At 41.1% G+C, this 12,881-nt stretch overlaps 1 protein-coding gene across 1 annotated transcript; it reads left to right on the forward strand.

The window, feature by feature from the left end:
- Positions 1-325: 325 nt before the first annotated feature.
- Positions 326-10,971, forward strand: DYNLT3 (dynein light chain Tctex-type 3). The gene is given in 5 exon segments (NM_001101220.1): positions 326-372; positions 3,328-3,369; positions 7,816-7,939; positions 8,556-8,633; positions 9,150-10,971. Coding segments are annotated over 5 exon segments (351 nt in total). The 5' UTR covers positions 326-342; the 3' UTR covers positions 9,227-10,971.
- The last annotated feature ends 1,910 nt before the right edge of the window (positions 10,972-12,881 follow it).

Here is a 12,881-nt window from a genome sequence, read left to right on the forward strand (position 1 = left end):
GTGCGCGGCCGCGGAGCTTGACCCGCCCATAGCTCCGCCCCCCAGGAGACTCGGCGCCACCATGGAGGTGTACCATCGCCCCTGCGACGAGGTACCGCCCCTCCGTCGCCCCCGAGTGACCCCCGCCCCCGCCTGTTTCGGCGCTTTGTCTTGGCAGAGTGGTCTCCTGGCACCCGGCAGCCAGGAGAAAGGAAGGTGGAGCCACTGTGAGGACGCAAAGGCGGGGCCTGCGTAGGGAACGCCCCGGGCCATAAACGGGGGCGGGGCCTCCCCCGAGGCCAGTGCGCGGCCGCGGAGCTTGACCCGCCCATAGCTCCGCCCCCCAGGAGACTCGGCGCCACCATGGAGGAGTACCATCGCCCCTGCGACGAGGTACCGCCCCTCCGCCGCCCCCGAGCGACCCCCGCCCCCGCCCGTTTCGGCACTTTGTCTCGGCAGGGTGGTCTCCTGGCATCCAGCAGCCAAGAGAGTTGGGGTGCAGCGTCCGCCGTGCCTAGGTCCTCTCCACAGGGCCTGGGATCCGCCCCGCCCTTCTTCGGCCCCCAACCCCGAGGCCTTGAGGGTGGGGTGAGAGTCGGGATGGCAGGAGCTACTGGGAGCGCTGGGGGCTGGCAGTGGGGTCGGGGCCGAAGGTTAGAAGCCTTGACTTAGGGTGCGTGGGGTGGCGGGAGCCGCCCGTCTACAGGGCGGGCCTTGGGAACCGGTCTTCCTGGCTGCTTCCTCTGCCCCTTGGTGTCCCCAAAGCAGGGGCCACATCCCTGCCAAGCGAGGCCCTGGTGGCAGAGCCGCTGCCCCTCCCAGGCGCTCTCACTGGGGTGGTTTGGAAGGAGGTACTTTATGGATTAGGAGCCCTTGCTTATTGACTCAGGCTTCCCAAAACTTCACCAGAAGCCCGTGATGTCAATTGTCATCTTCCTGTTACCCACGGGGGACTGTGACTTTCATGGCGGCTAAGTCAAAGTTAGAACTGCCAGAAATGACAGCCACTCCATTTGAACCCAGACCTCTGACTACACAGCTACAACTCTGGCTTCTCTCTAACCAGGAGGAGGATGAGGCCTGTTGGATCCCAGCATAACCTGTGACAGGGCAGAACAGACAAAGACATTTTCTGTCCAGTGGTAGCCACAGGTGAATGGTGCCGTGAAATAAAACTAGGCAGGCACCTGGTGGAGGTGCAGCATAAAATAGTGTATTATTAGACCCCTGGAAGGGCGTTCTGGACCATTCATCTTTAGGATGTGAGCTTTTGCAGAAGTTAAGATCACATTTAAACTCAGGCTGCTATGATGCAGGTGGCATACAGGCTTCAAGGTTAGTGGTTTTCTTATTTTAGAAATTGAAACATAAGCAATTTCATCCTCAAGGCATATCCCCTGAAAGTACCAGTCTCCTGACTCCTGAGATGGTTCTGTACTGCTGTTGCTGCTAAGGTGGTACCCCCTAAATGCCTGTATTATAAAAGAAATAAAATTACATGTGTTACCATGGCCATCCAGTACAACCTGATTCCCTGGTGACCTTCCAAATTGAACGGAAATGGACATTATTTAGTTTGTAGACCACTTTTGAAAATAGATAAGGACCTTATTTGAAGGTAAAATTATTTTAATAGGGGCAGTTGTGACACCTGTTTTCATGATTATTCTGATGATTTAGGGTGTTGTTGGGGAATTATCTGGTATAATTAAATAAGTTGAAAATACTTTAAATCTGTACTCAACAAGGTACTTATTTTCAGAATTTACTTCGGTTTTTTAACTATTTTGTTGTATAGTGGGATTTACAAACATGCTGATGTCATAAAGCACCTAAAAAATGTCTCCATGGAAACAAGTCATGTACTACCTGAAATGTTTTGGTTTAGACTGAGATCTTATCACATAACCTATTTCTTGACTCTAGGACATTTTTTAGTCATTAATAGTTGCTTTTAACTCAAGATTGTATCAGGCCACTCCCCAAGAAAGACAAAGTTGCCAGACCTGTTGTATTATGGGCATAGATTAAAGGTCTAAATATTATTTATATGTTATAAAGTGACAGTAATTTGGAATGATCAAGTATTTTCATAAACTTTAACTCAGGAAAGTCACATATATTGCCAAGCATAAGTTAAGAACAAAATTCAAACTTACCAGCATTCTTTTTTCATGGCCCCCCTCATTATTATTTGGTCACAACTATTTCCTGTGTACTGATAACACATATGTCTGTCTCCTGTTTCCTGAGCTTTACAACACAATGATCTGCAGTCTGGGTGTTTATCAGAATCACCAGGAAAACACTTTTTTTTTTCTTGTGCTGCCCATATCTTTGTAAAAAAATTTTTATTTTATGTTGGAGTATAGTTGATTTGCAGTGTTGTGATAGTTTCAGGTGTACAACAAAATTATTTAGTTATACATGTATATATTCTTTTTCAGACTCTTGTCCCATGTAGGTTATTATAGAATATTAAGTTGAGTTCCCTGTGCTATATAAATAGGTCCTTGTTGAGTATCTATTTTATATATAGTAGTGTGTATATGCTAGGAGAAGGCGATGGCAACCCACTCCAGTACTCTTGCCTGGAAAATCCCATGGATGGAGGAGTGGCGGGCTGCAGTCCATGAGGTCGCGAAGAGTCAGACATGACTGAGTGACTTCACTTTTACTTTTCACTTTCATGCATTGGAGAAGGAAATGGCAACCCACTCCAGTGTTCTTGCCTGGAGCATCCCAGGGATGGGGGAGCCTGGTGGGCTGCCGTCTTATGGGGTCGCATAGAGTCGAACACGACTGAAGCGACTTAGCAGCAGCAGCAGCAGCAGCAACAGTAGCAGTGTGTGTATGAGTGCTCACATTCTCAGTCATGTCTGACTCTTTTGCGACCCTGTGGGCTTACTAGACTCCTCTGCCCATGGAATTTTCCAGGCAAGAATACTGGAGTGGGGTGCCATTTCCTCCTCCAGGGGATCTTCCCAATCCAGGGATGGAACCCTCATCTCTTGCATCTCCTGTGTTGGCAGGCAGATTCTTTACCACTAGCACCACCTGGGAAACCCCATATGAGTAAAGCACTTTAAGAAAAATGTTGCCTAGGCTCTGCCCAAGATCTAATAAGTGAAAATCTCCAGGGAGGTAGGTGGCATGGCATTTTGCGATTTTAAAGATCAAGGTGGGATTAGTAGCCTCAGTAATCTAATCCTAATGCCCCTTTTCACTGCGGTCCCCTGTCACCAATACCTGTCTAGGCCAGCCTAGGGTATTCTGTGTAGCATCATAGCTCCCAGGAGAAGGAAGTCTGTGTTGAAAGCCACTATATCTTTTGTTTTCCATCTTTAGGTTGGCTTCAATGCTGATGAAGCCCACAATATTGTTAAAGAGGTGAGTTATGTATCTTGTTTATCTTGAAGATTGATGCGTTGGTGAAATTTTTTAAAACTGTGTTTTCACTTTCAGTACAAAGTTAAAAGCCTGAGTATTAAACAAGATTTTTAATATTCATTCACTAATTCTTTATAGGGCTGCTTCTGTGTTTGTTATATTGCATGCTGTCAGTCATATTGTATGCTCTTAGGCATCTTGAGGCTTACCCTGAAAGGGATATTTAAGTGTTGATCTAGAATATTGGCTTGCTGTTTTCTAAAGCTGATTTTCTGTCTTTTGAATAAAATAACTTTTATTCCAATGGGGCCACATATTATTGTAAATGTTTAATAGTTCAGAATCATGTATTAGAACTTTGTAGCCAGGAATATTTCGTTATTAAAACAAAATGCAGGATCTTGCCTAGCAGTCAAGTGGTTAAGATTTTGCCTTCCAGTGCAGGCGGCATGGGTTTAATCACGCCCCTCCCCCCCCCAAAAAATAGAAGCAATATTGTAACAAATATGATATAGAGTTAAAAATACTAAACCACTAATTTTTTTTAATGAAATCATGATTTTAAAAATGCAAAGTTTTCCATGCTTTGACAATGCAGAAGCACAAATGAGAGCATTGGGGAGGCGGAAGATAGCATGGATCACGGGAGGGCAGGAATGATAGCAGCCTCATTTTTCAAAGTGGAAAGTCAACAAAGACTGTCCTTGCTGGATGGAACATGAAGCAAAGGATGCTGAGGTATTGGAGGAGTCTTTTCAATGGTACCTGCTTCTTTACACAGATTATGAACCACATGAAAAGACTAAAGAGTGAGTACAAGGAGAATCAAATATCATCTTTGTTATTGGTTAAAAACTAAAGATTGGGGTTTCCCTGGAGGCTCTGTGGTCAAGAATCCACCTGCCAATTCAGGAGATGTGGGTGTGATCCCTGGGTTGGGAACATCCCCTGGAAGAGGAAATGGCACCCCACTCCAGTATTCTTGCCTGGGAAATGCCATGGACAGAAGAGCCTGGTGGGCTACAGTCCATGCGGTTGCCGAAGAGGCATGACTGAGGGACTGAACGACAACAAGATTAGAGATGGGAGCTTGTTTTTCAAACTGCGTACCGGTTCAGTTCAGACCTCTGAAGAGGCATCCAGGGAAAAGTTAGAGTCAGCAGAAACACTTAACCAGGCTGGTGCCTTTCGTTGGTTTGGGTGAAGAGGGAAGGAGAAACCCAATACTCAGGTCCACAGCATTTGGAGATCACACCCACATCTCCTGAATTGGCAGGTGGATTCTTGACCACAGAGCCTCCAGGGAAGCCCCAATCTTTAATGTAGTTTTTAACCAATAACAAAGGTGATATTTGATTCTCCTTGTACTCACTCTTTAGACTGGCTCTCCCAGATGAGAAGGGTGGAGCACCAGCAGGTAACTTGCTCCCCCTCCATGGGGAGGAATGATAACAGGTGGGGCAAGAGGCCAGGGATGATCAGGAAAAATCCTCTGTGTAGAAAGAAACATCCAGAGTAGAAAAGAAACGTGCTCCTAATGGTGTAAATATACTGAAGTAAAAATAGTGAATTCACTATATTGAGGGGACATGGTTGGGGCAGGAGGTGGCAGGTGGTCACAGGGAACTAAATTTTCATGTCATAGCAATAAAAACGTTATCTGGAGATATGTAAGGGACCCTTAAGAGATTTTAAAAACCAGTTGTACCCTAAAAGTGTTTGCTCTGCAGAAGGGGGCTAAGGATGGGGGGGAAAAAAGTAGGGAGGAGAGGATTTTTGCTTTTCATTGTAAACTCTTCTGTTGGATTTTTCAACCCACATGCATGGGTTACTTAAATAGTTTATTCAGGTAAAAGAACCATGCTTCTTAAAATGTGATACACATACTTAGTGGTGGTTAGGTGGTCCTAGAAGCCACTGAGTGTGTTTTAGGGCATCAGTTTTACTTCCATACTTGCAAGAAGGGGTTAAGTAATATAAATAACCATTTTCAAATACGGATAACAAACGGATACAATGGATACAAATGGATACACTATGGAGTCAAAAGCAAGCTTCATTTGAAATTTTCATATGAAATATGAGACTTGAAAGACATCTCAGGTTTCCCACAGGTGGCATTTTGCTACTGGTCTATTCTTTTTCCTCTCCCTGAGCCAACTCTGTTTGCTATTGAGACATTAAAAAGTTGAGGGAGAGAGGTGGGGGAAGGAGGGAAGGTGGACAGAGAGTGGGGTGGGGAGAGAGAGCGCTACTGAAAACATTTCAACACTTCCCAGATGACTGTATAATTTCAGCAGGCATTTTTGTTTTTCTTATCTTCTGCCAATCTCCTTATTTTCTTAAGAGTCCTTGCTCTGAGCTCCTCTGCTACTATATTTTTCCTACTGAAGTCTTAGAGCCACTCACTCATCAGTGATATGCATATATTTTATTCATTGTCAGTAATAGAATTTGCCACAAACACATTTTGGTAGAAAAAGTGGGTTACAAATGGAATTAACTTGGAGCTTAATCTAAAGTACATTTGATTCAGGATGTCCAGAGAGTATATCAAAGCCAATATTACTTGAACAGCAAACATGTATGGAGTGTCTGCTACGTGCCTGACTTCTGAGTTTTGCCCTGTGGATACAGAGCAGGTTAAGGACCTCATTATCTAGTAGGTCTCCTGGTTAATGGTAATGAAGAGGCTAAATGTTAATTAATAGTAATTAGCAGGGTTATTTACAATGGCATCCACAGGCCCCGGATGTTTCTATTGCTTCAAACAGAAATTGAAGTGGTCCTATTAGATAATGTGAAAGGGAACAAGGGCTCTTGTTTCTCATTAAGGTATGGCAGTCTAGGGAGAGGCAGAGGTTTCCCAAAGACTGTCAGCTTGGGAATGGTAAAGCCAGAATGAAATTGCTGGCCCACTGACCCTTGGGCCACTGACTCTCCTAACTCTTCATGTTATTGAACGTCCTGGGAGAATAATTTGAGCCATGTTACTTTCTTCAGTCCCTCTAAATTTCATTTCTCTTTTTATATTTTATAATTAGTGAAGATATTATACCATCCAGCTTAGGATTCCATATTAATTAATGCCTCTTGCAGGCAGACTCTTTACTGTCTGAGTCACGAGGGAAGCCCATTAATGCCTCTGCATGCGTGCTCAGTCATGTCTGACTCTTTGCAGCCCCATGGACCATAGCCTGCCAGGCTCTTCTGTCCTTGGGATTTTCCAGGCAAGAATACTGGAGTGGGTTGCCATTTCCTCCTCCAGGGGATATTCCTGACCCAGGGATTGAACCCGCATCTCCTGCATTGGCAGGCGGATTCTTTACCACTGAGCCACCTGGGAAGCCATTAATGCCTCTGCTGCTGCTGCTAAGTTGCTTCAGTCGTGTCCGACTCTGCCTGTACTATAGTCCAATTGTAGTAAATGAAAGCTGTGCACCTGTGTGTATGTCTGTCTTATTAAGCTGGATTCTATGAATGAACTGAATAAATGCGTTACTCTCCTGGCTCTATCCCTTGAATTAAAAATAGTAGCAGCCAAATAAGTCAAGAGAAAGACAAATACTATATGATCTCACTTATATGTGGAATCTAAAAAACCCCAAACTCATAGAAGCAGTAGAATGATAATTGTCATGGGGTGGGGAAGATGTCAGTCAGAGGGTACAAACTTCTAGTTATAAGATAAATAAGGGACTTCCCTGGTGGTCCAGTGGTTGGGAAAATAGGGGTTTCAAGAGATGAAGTCACTTGCAAAAGGTCACACTAGGGTGGGAGAGGTAAGTCTTAAAGTGAGTCTTAGAGTCTTAAAACCTAAGACTGTGATGCTACACCAGTGCTCTTCATCAAGTATCAGAAGTGGATACTAGTAAACACTGTGGGAAAATGTTTAACTGTTTCTAGAGTGCCTGAAAAGTAGTGTTTGTTGATGATTCACTTTTAGTGGTAGGTGTGCTTGCTCTTTGATAGCTAAGCATTATATGGATGAAAATATAATTATTGTACATGAGAAATATATTTTTTCATTTGTCTCCTTTGTTTCTAGCATCTGAAACCTAGGTCAAATCTCAGGTGTTGCAAAGCCATTCTTTAACCAATTGATATCACCCTTTTAAAATCACCCCCCCATAATCATTTTACAACATAACTTATCACCCTGGATTGGTCTTCCTTGTGTGATAGAGTTCTTTTATTAGCTTCTCTGCTAGGCTGTTGAGTTCTTTACAGTAGAGGCCATGTCACATTTATCTTTACATGGCCTGTAATATCTCAGAGTGAGATAATGCATGCAGAAATGCTTTGAAAATTCTCCAACAGTTAGAGACAATGCATAATAAATATTTACCAGATGCGTATTTTCTAAAATGTTTTATTGGGTTATATTTTATATTTTGAATAAATCTTTTCCTGCAATATGTGTATAATTGTCCTCTGCCCTTTTAGTGTATAGATGGGGTCTTGGGAGGTGAAGATTATAATCAGAACAATATCAACCAATGGACTGCAAGCATAGTGGAACAATCCCTGGCACATCTGGTTAAGTTGGGAAAAGCTTATAAGTATATTGGTAAGTATTTGTGTCCTTCCTCATTAGTTTACTCACTTTAGTCTCTGTGGTTTTCTCTGCATTTAGAGAATGTAAATGAATGATAGACCCTCAAGTTGGATACTAATAGGGTGTGAAGGACTTTTGACTTATTCATCCCCAAATAATCTATGATAATACCTGAAAGATGGAGATCTCTTGCTACTCAAAAGCAGTTTGTGCTCCTGCCAACCATCTACTTGTCTTGGTAACATCACCTTTTACATTTGCACCAGTTATTTTCACTGAAACCGCCTCAGCCCTACTGTCTTTTCAGTAGGATTGCGAGGTGACACATAATATTGATTTTCTTTGTTTCTGTGTCTGAATTATGCCTATGGGACAAGGCACATGATTTGGCCCACATTTTTCCTGTGGTACGATTACCATTGGTTATGGCACTGGGCAACAAACAGACTGGATCCAGTGAGTTCACAATTATTGTAATAAATCATCAAAATGAGAGACTTAGGTTTTTCAATTGATTCACTGAAGGCTTTGTTTTCTGTTATTTACTTATTTATATAGCATTTACTGCTCTGAACTCAAACACTTACTTTTCCTTTTAAGTGTTCTCACTCTGCATCTTTATTTTTAGTGACCTGTGCAGTGGTCCAGAGGAGTCCATATGGCTTTCACACAGCCAGCTCATGTTTTTGGGACACCACATCTGATGGTAAGAGGCTTTGTATGTGCGTGCTAAGTCACTTCAGTCCTGTCCGACTGTTTGTGACCCCATGGACTGTAGCCCACCAGGTTCCTTTGTCTACAGGATTTTCTGGGCAGGAATACTGGAGTGGGTTGCCATTTCCTACTCCAGGGGATCTTCCTGCCCCAGGGATCGAACCCACATCTCTTATGTCTCCTGCACTGGCAGGCAGGTTCTTTACCACTAGCGCCATCTGGGAACCCCTAAGAGACTTTAAGCTGACTCAAACAAAATCCAACTTCTGATAAAGTTAAATAGTGGTCCTTGTTATTAAATCTTTATTTATCTCTACTTAAATTCCCACAAGACTTGATCAACAGAATTGCTTTATACCTAGTGGCAAGTCTGCTATCAGACAAATAGGAAAGGGGAAGAGTTAATGGGTTGTATTAAATATGATATTAAAACCTATGAAAAATGTATATATATTCCTGATAATTTTGATGTTTATGATGTTTCTGAGTCCCTTCGTTGTGTTTTCAGGAACCTGCACTGTAAGATGGGAGAACCGAACCATGAACTGTATCGTCAATGTTTTTGCCATTGCTATTGTCCTGTAGCTGGCTAAAAATACTTGGCCAAAGCCATTAACCTAAGAATTTGTCAGTGTATCCTTTCTAAAAAGAGTAACAGTTACTTATTCATATGCTAGATGACAAGTGTGCAATATGCTTCAAAACTATCAACAAAAACAGAATAGTGCAAGCAAGCAGTCTCGTGGGAAGTTGGCAGATTTTCTCATTTTCCATACAGGATCATTTAAATAGGGAAAACAATGTTAGCAAAAAACAAATATATAAATATGGCATGACATGAAAATACACTCTTAAATTTACACCAGCTTTTCACTAACAATATGTATGTAAGGAGATGGGGAAATCCATGAAGATAATTAAATTTTCTTTCAGCTAGGAAAGTTAACAGGGATAAATATATGAACAAAAATGCTGCAAGGATAACTGTGGAGAAAATGATAAAAATCAGTTAATGCTTAGTTTTTTATTTCTCCTCAGTTGTATGTATGATTTAGTGGAAAGTAATCCCATCCTTTTTTTTTTTTTTTCCATCAACTAGTAGCAACTGTTATTATTAACTTGTTTACCTTTTCTGAGAATAGCTAAATCACTTTTTAAAATTTAAAATTCTTAGATTTACATCTGAGGGCGAATTGAATTGGGTAACCTGAATTCCCTAGGTAAAGAAAATTAGCAAAATAAAATAAAATAAAATTAAAAAAAAAATTAGTTACAGCATATGATGAAAGTATAAGACTCCAACAGCTGCCTTACAACTCATTCATTCCAGATAGAAGACGCATTTATTGAATGTCTGTTATGAGCTATTTTTCTGTTAATCATAGTTATCAATATGCCGTTCAAACTTTCTTTTGGTACCTAGTCAGTTGGACAACATTTATGTCTGGGAAAGAGAAAAAAATATTGTTTTATAAGAGGAAAAAAGTGAATCTGGTTATCCAAGTAGGAATAAGCAAATGAAAAGCAATTATTACTGACAGAGAATCATTGATGTAATTTTAAGAATGGCTCCTAGCAAGCAAAAAACTGCATAAAATATGCAACTCTTAGTTAAAGGCCTTATTATCAGTCTAATACACAAGTAGTAAATTCCATCATTGCTTTAGTTACAATCATCTGTAAATAATTTTAAGTACTTATGAGGGGTTCAAATTGAGTAAAGTGTAAATTAAAAGTATACAATCATTAGCAGGTTATTGAATATCTCAGGGCTTATGAAATGTAGTTAAATTTGTGAAAGAAATAACTGATAAAAAATTAGGGTACACAGCTGGCCACCAAATGCAAAGTCAATCTGCTATTTAACCTTGAAAACAAAATCAATTTTGCATATTACCACTAATACATGTAGGGAGTGGAACCATGAGTCATTGAATTCCAGGGGGAAAGGAAGGCATAGTGTTGACAATGTTAAGAGAGTATTCTTGTAGGCATGCTATGTGCATGTTTGATATTTTGCCGAGTAACAATAATTGTTCAGTGTTGAAGAAGATGATTAAGAAAATACAAGGATAGAGTTTAATGCAGTGATCTACACTTTGGCACATTAAATTTTTCAGTGATTACCTTTATGTTAGTTTACGCTGCTGGCTTTGGTGCCCTTGAAGATTTTAATAGTGACCAAAATATATCTGTGCAGTTAAGGCTCGCTTTTGACTATTGTTATTGAAGCCTGATTTTAAGAGAATAATAATCAAAAATACCTCGTGAACTTGCTATCTGCTCTGTTTCTAGTTAAAATGTAATAAAGATTATCTTCCTGCACTGTATGTTTGCTTCTGGATGATCATTGAATAAGAAATGACATCGTCTTTAAGAAATTTTAAATAATAAGAATGGGGACGTGAAATGAATGTTGGACCACAGAGATACATTGTACAGAATAAATGCTGTTAAAATAGCAAGCCAAACACTGGTGTTCACTGGGTGAACACCGATGTTAACATAAATAACAGTTCCTATTTTATGCCTTCTATTATTTTTTAATGAAAAATTATTTTAAAAAGCAGTATAAAATATATTCTGTAACTATTTATTAGCTTCTAATAACTATTTGTGGCAAGGAATTTTGTCCTATTTGTCAACTTGCAATTGAGTTGTTGCTGTTTTGTGTTTTTTTAATTAAGGACTTTAAGTATGTAAAATTAGGGTATTCAGCTGTAAGTACTAACTTGGATTTTGGTAAAGCTATAATTTTATGTTTGTAAAGTACCAGTATACCGCCCTAAATGATGGCAACATCTCATTACGTTTTCTCTGATAAGAAGTACTTTTTTGCTCTTCTTTCCAAGTTGGGTGTTATCTAATTATGAGTCACCGAAAGCATTTTCATCACCTACAGCCGTCATCACATTTTTAAGGTAATGTTACGATATTGCGGATTGTATTTTTAAAGTTTGAGTAAGAAACTATATCCTTGATAACAGGTTTTTAAAAGTGGGATAAAAATCTGTGATTTTTTTTGTGTGTGTGGTAAAGGAATTAGGTCTTTTTTTATCAGATCAGATCAGTCGCTCAGTCGTGTCCGACTCTTTGCAACCCCATGAATCGCAGCACGCCAGGCTTCCCTGTCCATCACCAACTCCCGGAGTTCACTCAGACTCACGACCATCGAGTCAGTGATGCCATCCAGCCATCTCATCCTCTGTCGTCCCCTTCTCCTCCTGCCCCCAATCCCTCCCAGCATCAGAGTCTTTTCCGATGAGTCAACTCTTTGCATGAGGTGGCCAAAGTACTGGAGCTTCAGCTTTAGCATCATTCCTTCCAAAGAAATCCCAGGGCTGATCTCCTTCAGAATGGACTGGTTGGATCTCCTTGCAGTCCAAGGGACTCTCAAGAGTCTTCTCCAACACCACAGTTCAAAAGCATCAATTCTTCGGAGCTCAGCCTTCTTCACAGTCCAACTCTCACATCCATACATGACCACAGGAAAAACCATAGCCTTGACTAGACGAACCTTTGTTGGCAAAGTAATGTCTCTGCTTTTGAACATGTTATCTAGGTTGGTCATAACTTTCCTTCCAAGGAGTAAGCGTCTTTTAATTTCATGGCTGTAGTCACCATCTGCAGTGATTTTGGAACCCAGAAAAATAAAGTCTGACACTGTTTCCACTGTTTCCCCATCTATTTCCCATGAAGTGGTGGGACCGGATGCCATGATCTTCGTTTTCTGAATGTTGAGCTTTCAGCCAACTTTTTCACTCTCCACTTTCACTTTCATCAAGAGGCTTTTGAGTTCCTTTTCACTTTCTGCCATAAGGGTGGTGTCATCTGCATATCTGAGGTTATTGATATTTCTCCCGGCAATCGTGAGTCCAGCTTGTGCTTCTTCCAGCCCAGCATTTCTCATGATGTACTCTGCATATAAGTTAAATAAGCAGGGTGACAATATACAGCCTTGACGAACTCCTTTTCCTATTTGGAACCAGTCTGTTGTTCCATGTCCAGTTCTAACTGTTGCTTCCTGACCTGCATACAAATTTCTCAAGAGGCAGATCAGGTGGTCTGGTATTCCCATCTCTTTCAGAATTTTCCACAGTTTGTTGTCATCCACACAGTCAAAGGCTTTGGCATAGTCAATAAAGCAGAAATAGATGTTTTTCTGGAACTCTCTTGCTTTTTCCATGATCCAGTGGATGTTGGCAATTTGATCTCTGGTTTCTCTGCCTTTTCTAAAATC

This window comes from Bos taurus, chromosome X (genome assembly GCF_002263795.3).
Source record: "Bos taurus isolate L1 Dominette 01449 registration number 42190680 breed Hereford chromosome X, ARS-UCD2.0, whole genome shotgun sequence".
Taxonomy (NCBI): Eukaryota; Metazoa; Chordata; class Mammalia; order Artiodactyla; family Bovidae; genus Bos; species Bos taurus.